Source organism: Artemia franciscana, chromosome 16 (assembly GCF_032884065.1).
Source record: "Artemia franciscana chromosome 16, ASM3288406v1, whole genome shotgun sequence".
Lineage (NCBI taxonomy): Eukaryota > Metazoa > Arthropoda > Branchiopoda > Anostraca > Artemiidae > Artemia > Artemia franciscana.
The window spans coordinates 10957366-10977711 of NC_088878.1; the positions used below are offsets into that span (position 1 = coordinate 10957366).

At 33.2% G+C, this 20346-nt stretch overlaps 1 protein-coding gene across 1 annotated transcript in view; it reads right to left on the bottom strand.

Annotated features, from left to right (window-relative positions):
* Positions 1-3211: 3211 nt before the first annotated feature.
* The window catches only part of LOC136037067 (discoidin domain-containing receptor tyrosine kinase B-like), a 184432-nt gene continuing 167297 nt past the window's right edge, over positions 3212-20346 (bottom strand). The window contains exons 14-17 of the mRNA XM_065719504.1: positions 17273-17365; positions 13023-13167; positions 9672-9980; positions 3212-3546 (exon numbers count right to left, since the gene is read on the bottom strand). Of these exons, the coding sequence (XP_065575576.1) occupies positions 9690-9980; positions 13023-13167; positions 17273-17365 (529 nt within the window). The 3' untranslated portion in view covers positions 3212-3546; positions 9672-9689. The remainder of the gene's footprint in view (positions 3547-9671; positions 9981-13022; positions 13168-17272; positions 17366-20346) is intronic.

Genomic DNA, 20346 nt, shown 5'->3' on the forward strand with positions numbered 1-20346 from the left:
GTTTTACGTAAATCGTTCATAAGAAGAATGATCATTTGAAAAAATAGGTCATACTCTGCTAGAGAAGGGGTGATCGAATGACTATTGAATTTTATGTGCAGCTCATTTTGGAATTTTGCTTTGAAGAAAAAGAAGAAGTAATAGAAAGAAATAATAGAACTGAGAACTGAGCGACTAGTTTGGTGTCTTCACCATTATTAGCACTCTTTTAGTGCAGACTACACCAGAAGTTTCACTCTGGTGGCGTTTGTCCATGTAACCGTAGAAAAAGTGGTAAACATATGAACACTTTGAGTTCTAAGTGGCAATGATACTCTACACATATATTCCTCCCAGTGAATACATTAGAAGTGGTTTTTTATGTATCTCCAGGGAGAGAATATCTCGTTGACTCTTCTCAAATTGTTGGCAAACTACCCAAATCATATGAATTTACTAATAAGTCTTATATATATATATATATATATATATATATATATATATATATATATATATATATATATATATATTATATATATTATTATATATGTGTGCATACACACACACACATATATATATATATATATATATATATATATATATATATATATATATATATATATATATATATATATATATATATATATATATATATATATATATATATATATATATATATATATATATATATATATATATATATATATATATATATATATATATATATATATATATATATATATATATATATATATTATATATTATATATATATATGTGTGCATATATATTATATGCATACATACACATAGCCTATAAAATGAAAATATTTCGTGTTTTTGAATACTAAAAATAAATTCAATGTGAAATTTTACTACACCAAAAAATCAATATTTTTCAAATAGCTACTCTATACTGACATGTAATATATCATAAAACTATCATTATTCCAGAGTAGTCAATAAAGTCAAAGTATTGATAAGACAATCATTCACTTTCAACCATAAGGGTCTAATTATCTCAGCCAAAAGACGGTTATAAGAAAGAACAAATTCAATTTGTAATTACTTTGAAGATCAATCAAATCACAAACTGTTTTGTCCGCCAACCAATAATAATATACTGTGATTAAGTCAAGCAGTTGAGAAAATCTCTTTCACATTGCTTTTTTTGGTGTTTTGGAAAAGACTTGATAGTTAACAGACTTCGTCTTATTAAGGTTCCAGCAGATGGGATGCAGTCGATGTTTTTATTCACTTTTTTGTTTCTTTTTCATCTAAATAGATGTTTCAGTTTCGTCAATATTTTTGTGTTTGCCACACATTGTCAAGCTGTTATAATATTTTTATTGTCCCTGTTAGGCTGAAACAAAACAAATAACTCTTTATCTATTCATCTGCTCATTCTAAAGCTCTTTAGGCAGAGTAAAGACGTAATATGTTTTTCCACATTTTTATTTTATACTAGCTGTTGGTGGGTTGGTGAGCAACACCTAGTTGGTGGGGGCGCTTCGCGACCCCCCCCCCCCCCCCCCCCCAAGCCCCACGCGCGCGTGTCGTTATGCGCCATATTAGTTACGCGCCATTGTAGTTGTGTCCCTGTGTCCCACCAGTGAATATATATATATATATATATATATATATATATATATATATATATATATATATATATGTGTGTGTGTGTGTTTTTAACTACGTAAAACTTGCGAATATACAACATTCTTCGCTGTCCCATTGTCTGTGCATATAAATAGATTGTCAGGTTTACCGACTCTTGAATATGCAGCATATAATTGTCCATGGGAAAAACAATCCGTATTCAGATCTATACCTCATTATTCTAATGATTGCCTTTGAGCTTTGTTGATAGTGATTGCTAATCGAACATTCCCTGTGTCCCGGTCGTCATTTATATATCCCCCCTGTGCCCCCCGGCGTCCCCGTTGTAGTTGTGTCCCTGTGTCCCGGTCGTCATTTATATTCCCTGTGTCCCGGTCGTTATTTGTGTCCCGGTGTCCCAGTCTGTAATTTCTCTTTGAGTGTCCCGGTCGTCATTTATATTCCCTGTGTCCCGGTGTCCCGGTCATTATTTGTGTCCCGGTGTCCCGGTCTGTAATTTCGTCAGTTATATTCCCTGTGTCCCGGTCGTTATTTGTGTTCCGGTGTCCCAGTCTGTAATTTCTCTTTAAGTGTCCCGGTCGTCATTTATATTCCCTCTGTCCCGGTTGTCATTTGTGTCCCAGTGTCTCGGTCTGTAATTTCGTCAGTCGACAAACATGACGTCAGTCGACACACAAACATGACGTCAGTACACAGACAAACAACTTGTTTTATATATATAGATTATATTTTTCATATAACAGGACTGTTAAGCAAAGATTCGACGAGATATATTAATAAGAAAAAAAACGTAGCCTAGATTTATCGGTTGTAAACAGTAAGGCATGAATTCTGGAAGGGAGGGCTCATTTGCAGTGTTCTCTATCTTTCCATATTGGAAAGATGGGGGTGGGGGATACCAACCCCCATCCAGAAAAAAGTCCCTCAAACAAAACACTGTGGAAGTACTTACCTTAACTCATTATATACAGGCCACCGTTTTCTTTCTTGTTATGCTTAGAAGGTATTAATATTTTTCCTTTATATTTAATTCCTTAATTTTGGCTTCCAAGTCTTTTCCTTTGGATTTCTATCTTGTTAGAAGTTTGTTTTGGATCCTTTTTGATTTAAAATTAAAAGTCTTCTAATAAATATGCAGTGATGCCTCATTAGCTTTATGCTTGTAACTGCTAGAATGTAAGGAATTATTGGATTTTATTCTTGTTTCCCAGAAAGAACTAATTATTAGGAAAATTGCCCAATTATGTGAAATTGCTGCTGTCTTTAGCAGAGCTAAATTAGTTTTTTACTCTGGAAACGATTACTGATATACTCATTCCAGCCAATTGTGTCCATTTGTTAGATTAGAAATATCAGTATTTATATATTAATTAGTCAATATTTAATATTCCATATATCGGAAACGTTTCTAGCTGTAATTTATTGCCAAAACTAGCAACTACAAAAAGCGTGATGTGTAAGTATGCTCAGTTGAGTTTTTCATAATGTAAGAAACTGATAGAGATTGAGAAAGTTAATGGAACAAATAAAATTAAACAAAAGACGGCATTTATATTTTGGAAATTTTCTTAATATATGCTACATTACACACGTATGCTAGAGTGCTTAGAAAATGCAAAATTTAATTGTTTAATTTCAAATTTATTTCTATAAAACTGACAAACACAAATTATATTACTCGCATTTATTAACGGAAACCCCACCAACAAGGAATATCACAGTTTTTCATAAGGTCAGCAAAAGCCTTATGCAGATAAGGGATGTCCTCGATTAAGGGATGTACAGGTTTCAGGGCGTCTTCAAAAGATTTCCCGTTGACTTGGATCGATTTCTGAGCTGCTTCTGACAGTAGCCAGCATTATTACTTACTTTTTGCCAATTTCAACAATTGCAATAGTAAAAGATAACAGGGTTGTGACGCATGATCGATTCGAGAACAATTTATTTTACCTGCAAGAAAAAAAAAATGAGTGATTATTGCTGAAATTATGATTTGAGTTCAATTTGCAGAGAAGGCACAATGCAAATGGGAGGGCGGTGAATGAGTTACCCTGGACTCCTCTCTCCTGAGATGCTTATATTTTACAATTTCCATAATATCTTACAGTTTCCTAATATTTTATCCGATTATCATATGATATTTTGAGTCCCCCCCCCCCTAAACCAAAATCTGTATGTGTGCTCGTCGTAAAGCCATATAACAAAAGTGAAATTAACTTAGCTTTGTATAGTGTGGTACATGCACTGCTAAAAAAGATAACTTTTAGGCAAACACAGAGTTTGTTGGTGGACATCATTTATGCTCAATGACCATTTGGTATAACAAGTTTGCCTCTTTAGCACCCAGTAAATAATTGTTTTTAAAATGTAGTTTTCATATAACATAGCCCTTGTAGCACACCAAAGGGCTTTATCCATCAATCAGTCAAGTTTATTAAAAAAAAGAAAAAAAAAAAAAAAAAAAAAACAGACAACAGAATTACCACACGCAAAGCTCTGCGATCAAGAAATATAGCTGGAAATTTTTGTACAGTAAATACAGATGATAAATTCTAATAAATTAAAAAAAAGTATTTTTTTTACAGAGGTTGCTGATTCCAATACAGAAGGAAAGGATTTCTCTTTTAGTTTTAGTACCTGGAGAAATTTGGGGAAGGTAAACAGGAAGGGTGTGCGAAAGCACAGGGTGGCAGGCCCCCAACCCCCCATTGCACTTCCTGGCTGAAGGGCCAAGAAACGGAGATCAGCACCGCCGGTACGGACTGTAAAGTCTAATGCCGTATCCTTTACCTTTTTACCTTTTTTTTACTTTTCAGGGACAAGGAAGTACACGGAGTTGCCCTCCTTTAATATCTTCTTTTTATTTTTATCTGCATACAGCTATAACTTTATTTTCGAGAGCCCGTCCTTGGCTAAACAATATCCTACATTTACATTCTAAAATTTAAACTCAATTAAGTAAAGTTTAGGATTCAATAAATCATTTATTAGTTTTAATAAACAATTTACTATTTGAATTTTCTCTATGTAAATCAATACAATTTCAAAATTCATATTTAAAATTTAAATTAGTCTTACCTTACCCTAAACTTTGCTAGGAACAAAAGATCTATTTTCTTTGCCTTTGGAAACTAGGCCAAAAATGAACATACCTATTTACATAACCATGTCATTTCCCTGGAAAATCTCCGAAGCTCAATTTAGGTAAGACGGTGTTTCGGAATTAGTCATATAATTAAATTATAACGGGTAAGGAACAAGACGAAGCAATAAAACAAGGGGGGATGACAGATCAGTCAAATACAGAAGAATAGAGGGAAATAGCATAAACAACAACTGGAGCCAGGATGACACTTTGTAAATATTGACTTTGAGTAAGACGAATAAGCTTGTTTAGTATGTTCTGATCTGTGTATTTTACGTCCTAGTGCGGAAATGAGGACAAAAATATCTTTTATTTCTGTTACACAATCAATTAATTTCATTTTAAGCATTAATATGGTCAAAATTTGATTGCCACTTAATGTAGTAACATTTACTTTCAATTCAATACTCAACTGAAGAAGAATGTTGCATCTATGATATCTTGCAAATGAGAAAACTACCCCTTTTTTTATTATTTTGCTTTTTAAAACTAGTCAATGAGACTTGTTTCACTTTGTTTGTTGGCCAACTTTTAATTGGTTTAGTTATCTCATCCGTATAATGTTTGTTATGTAAGTATCCATTATTTAGAAATATCATTAGAAACGCAATACAAAGAGACATGGGTACATTATGCTTTTCCTGGATGTGATTACACTGACTAACGATTAAGTCATGTTTTAAGCTTTAGTCAATCAAGATATTACTTTTCAGGGAGGGAAGATGACAGGCTTACATTTTTGTTGCTACCAACTTCAAAATACATAGTGAAATTTGGTATACTTATGAAAAGGCTACATTCATTCTTATATATAATCAACGCATAGTTTCCTTATACTTCCCATGTACGGGGGAGGAGGAATCTTTATAATGTCTTTTTTTACTAATTCTGTGTCTCCTCATCAGCATTATTCCTAGAGGTAAAACAGCTTACCCTTAATTGGATCTCAATTTTTGTTATTTTTATTTCGAGTGTGCTTTGAATATACTAATTTAATTTTGTAATAAACTAAACCGAACTGAATCGATTTTCTTTAGTAAATTTAATTTTAATAGTTTTTAAAAGTAATATGTATTGTTTCTAGCTTAGAAACTTTGAAATGCAATATTATCATCACCTGTATATATATATATATATATATATATATATATATATATATATATATATATATATATATATATATATATATATATATATATATATATATATATATATATATATATATATATATATATATATATATATATATATATATAAATTAAGACAAAAAGGCTCTCAGCACCTGCTGTGGATAATTTTAACATCTTTGCTGTACGACTAATAATAGAAAATTCCACGTTTCGTATTGTACAGGATAAATTTTAACACCTCTTGTGAAACTCTAAAAATAAGTTTTAGTATCTCTGCTGTATAAGTAATGATGTTAGTTTTTATATCTCTATTGCATAACTAATGACAGAAAACATCTGAATTTTTTTACAGCTTAAAATGATAAATCTTCATTACAAATATTTAAGGTAGATAAACAAAAGCCCCTCACTATTTTTTAGCAAATTCACAAACCGATTCAAAAGCTTAAGTTCTTGCGATGACTAAGAAGTTCCAGCAATTTCTGAAAGGCTTTGGAAGGATTTTGATTTCCTACCTTAGCAACAGGGAAACAAATTCACTCGATTTGCTTCAATTGATTGTTATTCCCTTTTTATGAAAATTTGTCATAAGTTTCCATCACAAGCTCGTCATAGCTAGAAAAATTATAATGGAAAGTAGGGGGTTTAATTTTCTCTGCTAAGTCTTGGGGCATATGTCTACACAACTACTTTTTTTCCGGACATGGCCCCATTCTATACCGAGCCCTCCCAATAAAGATGTTCTTATAAACCGTCAAGATGAATTTTTCAGTGGCTGTGCAACAAAAACATAATTTTGCGCGACAACATTTTCAATCCGTTTCAAAACCCCAATTTATCCAATTACACAATGAGACTAACCTTGCTTTATTTTTACACAAAGAAAAATGCCAAGAAACGATAAGTGCTAAATAGCGTTGCGGTTTTTTCGTTTAAACTAGCGCAAGTTTTCAATCGTATAAGTTATCCCTACCATTTGGACATAGTAACCGTACATAACTACAAGATCTTACTTAACCAGAAAAGCTTGGAGTTGTCCTAACCAACCTGAACATCCTGATACCCTGGATGTCGTATAGTAGCAACAAGTTCCGCAAAAGCGAACTTGTTTTGTAATATCTTTGAACTTGGGAAAATATATTAAAATATATTTGTTGTAAAGACTTGATGATGAACATTTCTTTTGCTCTACGGTAACAAAAAAGGAGAATACTTCAATGAAAAAAAGAAGACTTTCATCTTTATTCCACAGGAAATCTACAGGACATTTAAAATTGCAGATGCCAGGAATGTGTTGCCGTGAGAAAAAATCCAAATATACATGAATAAAATACAAAATTTTGTAAAATATAATTTTGTAAAATACAAAATTATACAAAAAATACGTGAGAAAAAATATTATTCGGACGACTTAACCCTTCAGACTAAACTTAGGAGCGTAATATTCTAATCAATCAAACACCCCAGTCAAGAGTTATAAAACAAAACAAATTAGTTCCGTTCTAGCAAATACAACCCAATATGGATATTTATGTGCCCATGTTTTTGTAGAGCTGTCCAATTTTTTCAGTTCAAACGTGTGAATTATTTGTGTTGAAAAACACAAATCAAGAATATTCTTTCGTTTTTTGACTAAACTTATCTGTGTTTTTTCATTATTCATTAATTTTTGGTACAGTACCAGACGATATCTAAGTCATCAGTTCCTTGTTAAACCATAGAAAAACAAAGCTCAGAATAAACCAAACAAACATCCCTCATTTTTTTCTTCTGTGCCAATATTTACGACAACTTGCTCTGACATTTTCCCTTTATTTGTTTGGATTGTCTCCTCTATTCAGAATTAGAATTAACAGAAAGAGAAGTCACATCTCAAATAAATAATCTTCTGTAAAACAGAGCGGATTTAGACAACAGCCAAATCAATTCATTCCACGCGAAATGACGCATAATAATGAAACTTGAGTAATGTCGAATCTTTTGCTAGAATTTATGAGAGCCATGTAGACTGAACGTAAGCTAAATGAGACTTAGTTCATTGGTAGATCAAGAGGGGGGGGGGGAGGACCCCGTCCGCAAGATTTTTCTGGCGCCCTTATTCCTTGTTTTTCACTCTTAAAAAAAAGTTTCTCAATTCGGTCAATTACTTGTGCTCTTGTCACATTGGCCCCCTTTAAGATTTTGCTTATTGCCACCCTTTTCACATTGCCCCCCCCCTAAGATTTTACTCTAGATTCGCCCTGACACAGTTTGCGTTCTTATTGCTTTTGTTAAAAATGTCTAGTTCTAGTACCCGGCCTCTCTAGGCGCCCATACCCATTTTCCAACTTAATCCGGGTTGTCAAGCTTATACAAACTTCTGTAATATTATGTAATATTCGCAAAAATGCGAAATTCCACATTTTTGTAGATAGGAACTTGAAACTTCTACAATAAGGTTCTCTGAATCTGATGGTGTGATTTTCGTTAAGATTGTGTAACTTTTAGGGGTTGTTTCCCCCTATTTTCTAAAATGAGGCAAATTTTCTCAGGCTCGTAACTTTTGATGGGTATAAATGATTTTTTGTTCGTTTTAAGTTTTAATGCCGCTCCTTGCTTTCAGTTAAAAAACTTTTTTTTTATTTCATTATAACAAGAATAATAAACAATATTTGTCAAACAATTTATAAGAGTTTTTATTTTCAGATTGGGTTGCCTTAATTAATGCAAAGTAATTTCTCCTCTGCAAGAAGTAAGACCTATTAAACATTAAGAGGAACGAACTTCTGACAATTGAAACCAACTTAGGGCAAGTTGAAGATTTTGATGAATATGAATTTTTGAATAAATGAATCTGAATCTGACTTAAATTTTTTAGTGAAAGCATTACAGTTTCAACAAGCTACAAAATATGTTTCAGCTTTTAGTTTTGACTTATTAATGCGTAGTACCAATCAAAGTCAAACTAAGATACTATAAATGCTATATAATTAAACACGAGACGTTGCCAAATTTTAGAAATTATGAACACCAGGTGGGGTACACCAAGCACGCCTGAACTTTGCAAAGCGTTACGGGGGCAATGCATCGTGGAATGGTGTGACACAAGTGGCGCTTCGTGACATACATCAGGTGGAGGAAAGTGGATGAGCCTTTGACTGAATAGCAATAGCAAAATGATAATTCAACTTTACATTTGTTTATAGTGTCAAACAGGCCTGAATTTACCAATAAGCCAACTAGGCCTCAGCCCAGGGGCGCATAATGCCAGGGGGCAGAATATTTCATCACTAAAGCGCCAGGTTCACTACGCCACCAGTTAACTATCCACAGAAGTGATTTAAAAACAACACAGGAATTCCTTGGCCACTTATAAACTGTCAGATGTCTCCCAAGAAAGGAAGCTGAGAGTCCATATCACCTTTCTCTTTCATCACTTGTGACTCATCAATTGCAAACTGTTCAGTGTTTCCACTATATCTGAATTTTCGAAAAATTTCCCCAAAATCTCGCAAAAACAGAGTGGCGAAAACGCTTGGGCCTAGGAGCGTCAAACCTTTAAATTCGGCACTGGTGTCAAATATTCGAAATATAAATCACCAAATAATTGATACGATTTTCAAAATATGCTTATCGTAGACGAAAGTTAACTAATTGAAATGACAAGAACTTACCATTTAATTAAGCTTTTGCTTACGAAACTAAATAATAATACTATTAATTTAGTCTAATCAATAATTAACTAAAAATTAGTATTGTTAATTGTCAGCAATTACCATAATTAGTAACTATAATAGATAATTGATAACCAAAGTACTTACATTAATCATTCGTTCTATTCAAAGAGAAAAGTTTAAATGTTTCCTTTGTAAAAATAGATGTATTTCTCTGAATGTGGGTCTTTCCGAGGGATCTTGCTTCCAGCATTCACTCATAAGCTCATAAATATCCTTAGGACAATGACTTGGTTTTGCAAGTTGCATAAATGCATCACCACGGGATACTAGGTGCAAATGGTGCAGCACCTCCGAGTCACTCATATGTTTGAGTGGTTGATTCCTTGCTAGTGTCAAAACTTCCCACACAGTAACAGCAAACGACCAAACATCACTTTTTGTTGTATATTTACCCTTAAATAAAAATAGTATTTAGTGAAGATGTCAGCTTCTGATCTTTGGAACAAAGGGAAACAGAGAGATTGCTGTTATGTAGGTATATACATATAAGATATATATGTAAAGTTAGGAAGAATAGTTTGATTTTGCCGCAACATCGAAACTGGAGACGGGATGTTTCCGGATGTCATCAATGAGAAATTAAAGTGGTAGCTTATAAAACTTGACCACATTGCCTTGTGTCACGAGCCCCCTTTAACTATAACTATTGCAAGTAGTTGTGTCGTCATTCATATATAAAAAAAACCCCAAAACTGAGGCCCTAAATGAATTTTCCTAAAGTTCTGACCTATTTAGATCGTTATTCCACACCGGAAAACGGTAATATACAATTTTTTAGAAAGCACTATAGTTGGATTTTTGAGAAAAAAATTACAGATTATATATCTGTAATTTAAACACATTAATTAAATCTATAATTTTAGTAACTTGCCTAAATCTGTAATGTAATAAGTAAATATGCATAAATACAATTATTATTCATCTGATAAGATAAGATATAAAAATTAAAAAGAGTCAACATTGGGGTTGCTTCTTTATCTGTAATTATGTATCACACACAGGAAAAAGTTTTTGCCATTTTATTGTCGAATCTAGTAAAGAACAAATCAAAGAGACTCAGGCAGTGGAATAACTTAGACAGGAAATCATACCCTAAATAAGCAGTTTTTCAAAAGATATGTGTGTTATATTTTTTTTATATAGGAATACGCAGTTTTTTGTCAAATTTTGCGTTATATTTGAAACCTCTCTTCTTATCGCTGGAATAAAGAGAAAGAGAGAGATTGCTGTCATGTAGTTTCATATTAAAAACAGTGTTTCAACTACATTGGTTTATCTTTGTTACGCATTTGCACGCCCATCACGTTATTGCTCAAGCGAATTTCAGTCATTACAACACTGCGTTTTTTTTCACGGTTGTTCCTATTTCAAATTTAGGGCTATTAAAACAAACACAAGACCCGATGGTTCCTATTAATAATTTGAAAGCCCGTAAAATAATCAAATTATAATTTCGTATTCACAATAGTTTTTTACAAGTAAACTTTTGTTTCTTTGTGCAGCAAGCCAGTGAAATCTATTATCAGTATCATCTACAGATATTAGTCATTGTTTTCGTTTCAAAACACTAGTTAACCCAACTTTTACATATCGTTATTATCACGGGTGCAGCGGGAGCTGAAACCTAGTAAAGACCGAACCACGAGCCAGAGTGCCAAAAATTTAAAAACACTTTTTCAACAAAAATCTTTACTGATAAAAATTGCCATTGGAAGCTGATTCAGGAATGGTAACTATGAGTTCGATTTATCTTAATGGTAAAAGTTTGTTACCAAAAACATTTTTATAGGAATTCCAAAAAAAAAGTCTGAAACCCCCTTAAAATGTCATTGTTGAAAATATAACACAGGAAAGTCGCAGTTTGCCATCTTGAACAACAAGGAAAATCACTTTTTATACCTCACGTTTATTTTTGTCAACGCTAGTAGGGGGGGGGGGGCAGGAATATCATAGAGAGTTTTCCAAGGCTCCTTTGAAAAGTAGATGTAATATTTACTTACTGTTTTATGTAACAAAACATAATATTTCAAATATAACGCAAAATTTGACATAGAAATGCATATTCCTATATAAGATGATATAACACACGTATCTTTTGAAAAACTGCTTATTTAGGTTATGATTTCATGTCTGAGTGATTCCACTGCTTGAGTCCCTTTGATTTGTTCTTTACTAGATTCCAACAATGAAAATGGCAAAAATTTTTCCTGTGTGTGACATATAATTACAAATAAAGAAGCAACCCCAATGTTAACTCTTTTAATTTTTATATCTTATCTTATTAGATGAATAGTAATTGTATTTATGCATATTTACTTATTATATTACAGATTTACTTAAATAACTAAAATTATAGATTTAATTAATGTATTTAAATTGCAGATATATAATCTGTAATTTTTTTCTCGAAAATCCAACTATAATTCTCTCCGAAAATTTGTAGATTACCATTTTCCGGTGTGGAAAAACAATAAAAATAGGCCAGGACTTTGAGAGAATTCATTTAGGGCCTCCTTCTTGGAATAGTTATAGTTAAGGGGGCTCGTGACACAAGGCAATGGGGTCAAGTCTTATAAGCTAACACTTTAATATCTCATTGAGGACATCCGGAAACATCCCGTCTTCAGTGCCGATGTTGCGGCAAAATCAAACTATTCTTCCTAACTTTACTTATTTTTATATATCTTGACCAAGAAACTTCCAGGCGAGATAGTTTATCAGATAGTATGACAAATTTACTACTTTAAGTGTGGCACACCTAAAGTAAAATATTTTTAAAGGATTTTTAACAATAAAAATTAGTATTCAGTCACATTATGAAATTCTCTCTCTCTAAATAATAATAATGAAGATGGTTTCATTCTTGATAACGGTTTTACTCAATTTCCCCTTAGCTAAATTTCGCAAGATTTTAAAAACTAAATCTGAAAACTTGAATTTATTCATTTAAAAAACAAAGTTGTAGGCTAATGACGTCTAATAAAAAAATGCAACCCTTCTTATGATATTAAATCCTACAAGAATTTTATTCTAATTCATGCAGAACAATTCACATAACCATGGATAAACTTAATATTCATTATGAGAAAAAGACCCGAATTTTATGCGCGTGATGGGCAAAAGAGAATGCCTAACCTAGAAACTAATTGAATTAATACTGTAACTATCTAGCAAAATTTTTCTAAGCTGGATTTTAGGTCTCTGGAATTCAAGGCTAGAGGTTCTTTACTACATTTCTAGATGTTCACAACAAGGTCACTGACCATCATTCCTAAAGGGAGATCCTGATTTTCTTCATGCTGCTCCACTAGCATTTGGATAGAATAAGTTCAAAAACTGGCAATTCAAAATCTATTTCTATCTTTAGACTTTATATATTTCAGGGTGATTAGAAGCACTAAATAATCAATGCATTTCTTGAATTATGAAATTTACCTGAACTAAAGGTTCCCAGGCCATCCATCTGATAGGTAAACCATACATTTGCCCGTCAACTTTATAGTAGTCTCCTTCATATACATCAGAGTCAGCCCCAAAATCACAAATCTTGACTTTATAGTTGGCACCAATGATGCAGTTCCTGAAAAAGAAGAGTGATATTTGTTACGATATAAGTTCAGTCAATGTGATAAAGTAATGCACTTTTGGGAGTGGTTAATATCTGCACAATACCCTCAGGCGAGGCATAATCTAGACCAGCATTTTTTTTTTGTAATTTCGTCCTCCCTTACCTGCTGCAAAGAATAAGAAATGAAGTCAGTTACCTCAATCCCCTTTGTAATGAAATCCTCCTAGCCGAGGGGTTAGCCCGCTAGTCTTGAAACTCTTGTCCGTGAGGATAGGGGCTCGAGTCCTGGTGTCAATGGTTATTTGGCTTGTAACGGCAGTCTATAACGTGATTCTGTAAGCTGAGACAGAGTCGACCCAACTAAAAATGTGTACCTGGAGAGATCTGGGGAAGGCAAACAGGAAAGGTGTGCAAAAGTACAGGATGGCTGGCCCCCAGCCACCTATTCCATTTCCTGGCTGAAAGGCCATGTAACCAAGATCAGATATTTGTATATCGAATAAAATGGCTATATAATAGAAGAAAAAAGGGCCTTCGTCAAGGTTTCGAAAGGGTTTCATACTCCAATTTTCCTCTTCTCAAGCAAAGCGCACATTTTTACAGATCAAATTTATCCCTTCAATAATCAAAATTTCCTGTTTTTCAAATCACTAACTCATCATTTAATGGAACATCTTTATGCTTTTATAAAGGATATATTTTCACATCTCATAATATTTTCAGAAGTCCTCTAGAACCTACCAAGTTGTCACGCAATAGAATGTTTCCCACAAAACTTTTGAAAATTTGTGTAAACAATTCTGTTTCAATGGGTTATTAAATAGTTCAAATCACGAGGTACAGATACAAGACTGATAAATGTCAAACAGTTCTTGGTAACGAACTGTAGTAGGGAGCGACCCGGCTCAATAGAAGCCGAAACTTTAAAAAAAACGGATTTTTCATATCAATGGTTACATCAAAAGAATCGAATTTTAATGCTGTTTTTAAATATATAAGTTTCATCAAGTTTAGATTTACCTAACAAAAATCACACCCTTAGATTCAGCGTATCAGAGAACCCTACAGTAGAAGTTTCAAGCTCGTATCCACAAAATGTGGAATTTTGTATTTCTTGCCGCAAGACAGATCACGGATCTTTGTTTTATTGCTATTGATCTTTGTTTATTAAACCATATTAATAAACATGGTTTATTTGGGTTTTTCCCAGGGGTGATCTTATCGACCCAGTGGTCCTAGAATGTCGCGAGAGGGCTTATCCTAACGGAAATTAAAAGTTCTAGTGCCCTTTTTAAGTGACCAAAAAATTAGAGGGCACCTAGGCCCCCTCCCATTCTCATTTTTTTCCAAATTCACTGGATCAAAATTCTGAGATAGCCATTTTATTCAAAATAGTGGAAAACCTAATAACTATAGCCTTTGAGACGACTTACTCCCAAACAGTCCCCGTGGGAGGGGCTGCAATTTACAAACTTTGACCAGTGTTTACATATAGTAATGGTTATTGGGAAGTGTACAGACGCTTTAAGGGATTTTTTTTTAAGGGATGAGGGGTTGAGGGGAGGGGATTATGCGGGGGGGGGGGGTATTCCATGTAGGAATTTTTAATAGGGGAAGAAAATTTCCATGAAAGGGGCGCAGGATTTTTTAGCAGTTTTTGAAAAAAAATGAAAAAGTAAATGTAAAAAAGTTTTTTTTTGAACCGAAAGTAAGGAGCAACATTAAAACTTAAAACGAACATAAATTATTACGCTTATGAGGGGTTCACCTCCTCCTAATGCCTTGCTCTCTACGCTAAAGTAATTTTATAAATTTCAATTATTCATTCTACGGCCTTTAGGATTCAGGGGGTCATTCTTGAGGAATTGGGACAAAATTTGAGCTTTAATGTACATAGCGAGGTATTGAAGAGGGGGTGAACCCCCTCATATAAGTAATAAAAACATACGATTATAGAAGTTCGTTACGTAGCCTAAGTTAATTCGTAAATTACGTATATTTTTACTAATTAAAACGTTCGTAAAAAATTAAAAGTTCTAGTTGCCTTTTTAAATAACCAGTGGAAGGTAACTAGGCCTACTACCACGCTCCTTTTTTTTGTCAAAATCGTTCGATCGAAAATATGAGAAAGCCACTTAGCCAAAAAAATAAATTAATATGCAAATTTCGTTTTAATTATTCATGTGTGGAGAGCCAAAATCAAAACATGCATTAATTCAAAAACGTTCAGAAATTAAATAAAAAAAACAAGTTTTTTTTAACTGAAAGTAAAGAGCGACATTAAAACTTAAAACGAACAGAAATTACTCTGTATATGAAAAGGGCTGTTCCATCCTCAACGCCCCACTCTTTACGCTAAAGTTTTTTACTGTTTTAAAAAGTAGAGTTGATAGAAAGAGTCAAACTGTAGCATATGGAGTGGGGCGTTGAGGAGGGAACAACCCCTTTCATATGCGGAGTAATTTCTGTTCGTTTTAATTTTTAAAATTAAAATTTAATTTTTACTTTCAATTAAAAAACTTTTTTATTTAATCTTAATTTTTAATTTTTTAAAGATTATTAATTTTTTTTTTGTTTAATCATACATGAAAACAGATATGGACATGAATACACGGCACGGATACATGACATAAACGTAAAATTAGAGGGACAAAGCACGGACACAGAGACGAAGCGTAGTAGAGTAGAGAGACTTTCATTGTCTTAACCTCCCGAAACGAGCTGAACTCTTCCCAAAAACGAATCCTGGCTGGATCATTGCTCAATAGCATCAATTTAAAATTTAAAGAGAGGGGAGAGGGCAATTATTTTTGCAAATCTAGGAATGGCAAATTTGACAATTTTTTTCGGTTTTTCTAATGAAAATAGAAAAATGAAATTACTCCCCAAAAAGTACCTTCAGAACCTAAAGAGGGGAACAAAAAATATGGGGACCCTCCGTGCTCTACTCATATTGCTATCAGTGATGCCGACAATCTCACTGTAAGTCTCTTGAAGTTCACAGAACTTTTAGCCTTTTGAAGCCGAAAAAAGATGCTTTATAAAACACAAACCTAGTTTACATACAATTTCCTTGTGCAAACATAGATAAGATATTTCTGACCTTACATGTAGCTACACTTTCCATCGGCAAACAATAAATGAAAATGCTTTTATAGAGTTAAGCACTTGTTTGAACTTTTCAGCGAAGCGTCCTTTGAAGTGTATTTGCAGCCTTTTTATAAACAAAAGGATGATGGAAATAATTTATGCAAAGCCAGGATTCTAAGTGACGATTTCACAACCAGCGATAGCTGGATGTTAGACAAACACCGGACTAACTAGAAAAGGTCTTATACAATGTTTTTTTTAAGTTAATCAATTTGATATTTAAATTATTCGCGCGAAGATATAAAATATTTTATTTGTTCATTAGCTGATTTTTGGGACAGCCTATTAATTGCAGGTTGTTATTATCGCATTTCGTAATTTATATTACGAAATATGTATTTTCGTAGTTTTTATAGATATTTATTTGCCTTCCTCCCATGTTATACGTAATGCGACTACTTTATTTTTTTGTAAGGCCGTGTCCTAGTGGCATCAAATTACAAAAATGTAGAGGGGGGCAAAATGGCTTTTTTCCAAAATCTAAGTGGAGGGATTTTTTGCTGTTTTAACAATTTTTTTCTATGAAATTTCCCCAAAAAACATTTAAAAATAAAAATAAAAAACTTATTATTTAATCTAGGGGGACGGAAAAATCTAGAAAGAAAAACGATTGCCCCGCCCCCCCCCCCCAAGTTGGTGCTCTTTCTTTATGTATTTGCTTTCATAGTAAAAGCTTTGCCTTTGTCTACAATAAATATAATTTTTTATATAGAAAGAGGAGAAATTGCCCTCCCCCCAGTTGATGCCCTTTTTATGCATTTGCTTTCATATTAAAAGTTTTGCTTTTATCGTTGTTACTACTGATTAATTTGCATTTAGTTTCTTATATCTCCTTTTTCCATTGCTCTATTCTCCTTGTTATATGCCTGGTTAAAACCAATAGTTTTTAGACCATAAGATTTTTGTAAACGCTGTTAAAACACTATTATTCAATGGAAAAAGCAAAATCCCACTTTTTTTCTCTTACCTTGTGGCCAGGTCACGGTGAACAAAGTTTAACGACTCTAAAAATTGCATCCCTGAAGAAATTTGACAGCAGACGTAGACTAATTCTTTAACGCTAGAATGGAAATCGAAAAACTAATTAGCCAACTTTAAAACCTATCAATCACTTGATGCCAGCCGAGAGACAAGAAAAAAGGGGAACTAAAAACAAAAATATCCAGACGCCATAGTAATTCACAAAGGCTAGAGAAATTTGTTATGCCAAATTTATTCTACGTGGGATTTGAACCCATGACCTTCTCAACGGTGTCCATAGTTTGTACTTTAGTTATATAAACGATACCATGAAGCCCAATGATAGCAGAAAATTCACAAGAGATCCTGTATTGATTATGTTCTTTGCACTGTGGTATTTTACGTAAAAATGCAGTGCTAAGTTCAGGATATAAATCTCCATTAGTAATAAAAAAAAAGAAGAAGAACCTATGTATTGAGACTCCTTCCTATCATAATAGACCAATATTAGGAAATTGTAAGGAAAAATCTTTGCTGCTAAGGTACACAGAGGTCGGAGTCATAGAGGGCACATAAGAGGATGTCTTCTACTGTCAGTAAATCAAGGAAAGATCTAAAGCCGAACTGGCCAGTCATGACAAGAACAAAGAAAGAGAAATTTCACGATGAAGAATTCATACAGGACTACGGCCAGTAGAAGGAAGGACATACGTAAAGCGACGTGGATATTTCGCGTGTATGAAACAAGGCGGCTTCAACGCTAAGAAAACAATGATAAAAACTAAATAATCTAAAATAAAACAAAATACAAAACGGAGAAATAAAAACAGCAAATATCTCAGTCATAGTAGCGATAAATGAAAATACAGATATTTTTTTTTTGGTTTTAGATTTTATTTGAAGTTATTTTAGTTTCTATCTTTGTTTTCTTGGCATCGAAGACACCCTGTTTCATACAGGCGAAATATCCGTGTCGCTTTAGTTCTGCCCTTCCTTGTTCTGGCTGTAGTCCCGTTTGTTTCGTTCATCGTAAGATTCCTCTCTCTCTTTGTTTGTGTCAGTAAATCACATGTTAAATGTTAATTCATAGAGTGGAAGGTTGAGGAGAGGAAGCAGACCCCCTCATATAAATGATACTTTTTCGTATGAAGTCTTATCGCTGCTCATTACTTTCATTTGAAAGAAACTTCTTTTTTTATTTAATCACGCGTTAAACCTAGTGCATGAAACCTGATCCAATGACAAATATTTTGCATGATACTCTTAATTTGGAAATTATTGTGTTACAGAGACTATTTCGCATTAATTGGGATTTTAATTATTTCTTTTTTATTCTGTTATCACATTAGTGAGTGGTATTTAATAAATATTATGCAATATTAAAAATTAATAATAGTTATGTGGGCGGTATTCCTTCCAAATTTCAAATAGAAGAACAAAGCATTTTCACTGAAAATGAATGGTACAAGCAGAAATTACAATATAGTAGAGCGGGCCAGGTCCCCTCAAGCGTGCAAAGATATACTATAGCGAAGTCATAATGATATTTAGTTATGTTATAGCCCATACATATGAAAAAAAAATAGTTGACAACGAAAAAAGGAAAGGGACAAGAAAAACAATCTAGAAAACACTAATAAATCAAACGGAGCAATATGCCGTTTCTGACCGCTTATTGGGCAAAGGCCTGAGATATAAGGGATGAAAAAATTTGAGAACTTAGAATAAAAACCATTGAAAGTAATATGCTCTCATTTAGCAATATTTAGCGAAAGACCTCTGCCATTGGGTGAACTAGATACTATACTAGCGAGATGCATTATAAGAGAGAATATTGATATTCCTTGGCTGCTGTTCTTTTTTCTATTTTTTGTTTAATTTCTTCTATTTTTTGTTTAATTAATATTTAGAGTGCAATTAGTGACTTGATAACATGCCTATAGTTTTTGTTATTATATTTTTTTTGTCTGTGGAAAAACTAAAACTACTGTTTAAGACGCATTATGATATTTTTTCTAGGAACTACTTCTGTTATGAGTTAAATAAAATTGATAGTTCCTCATCGAATCAACCTTCTTAGCAAAGAATCTTTGGAGAAGGTGCATATAAGAGTGAAGCGCTGACTCCTCCCCTCAATTCTTATCATGTCTATATTTTTTTTTGCAGAAATGCTTGCAACCTTGATAAACTTCAAACTTTCTTCTCTGCTGTGAGGAATTTTATCAGCATCCCAATTCCCTTGGAAACGGATTTTATGTGCGTGCCCATGGCTGTATAGGGAAACAATTGATTTTATGAAGATTAGAGCAGAAATAATCAGCTAAAATTCCACATCTGACAATTAGCAAGACTTGCAAAAGCATGTTTATCCCCTTCCATTGACAAGTATCTAACATAACATCTCTTCTAAGAGACCAGTAAGAGATTCAATCTCTTTTTGTTTATTTAAAGGGAAGAGTCTGTCAATACTCCCAACAGGGAGCTTATATTCTGCTGAAGGCCCTGGGGTCCAAGGAAAGTTTAAAAAGCTACTTATGACAATTTTATTTTAAATATCTCATCGATGTTGGCTGAAAATAGAGAGCATCAGGGAGCTGATGACGGGTTTTATTTTCGTTTCGTGTTCTTTTACGAACAAGTAAAAGTCAATCTGAATAGAATTAAATAAAAAAAAACTAATTTTTTTAGCTGAAAGTAAGGAGCGACATTAAAACTTAAAACGAACAGAAATTAATCCGTATATGAAATGAGTTGTCCCCTCCGCAATCCCTCGCTCTTTACGCTAAAGCTTTTAATTGTTTTAAAAAGTAGAATTGTGGCAAAGAGTCAAACTTTAGCGTAAAGAGCAAGGGATTACGGAGGGGACAACTCATTTCATATACGGATTAATTTCTGTTCGTTTTAAGTTTTAATGTCGCTCCTTACTTTCAGCTAAAAAAATTAGTTTTTTTTTATTTAATTTCTGAACGTTTTTGAATTAATGCATGTTTGGTTTTGGCTCTCCGCACATAAATTATCAAAATGCAATTTGCATATTAATTCTTTTTTTGGCTAAATGGTTTTCTCTTAGTTAAGATCAGA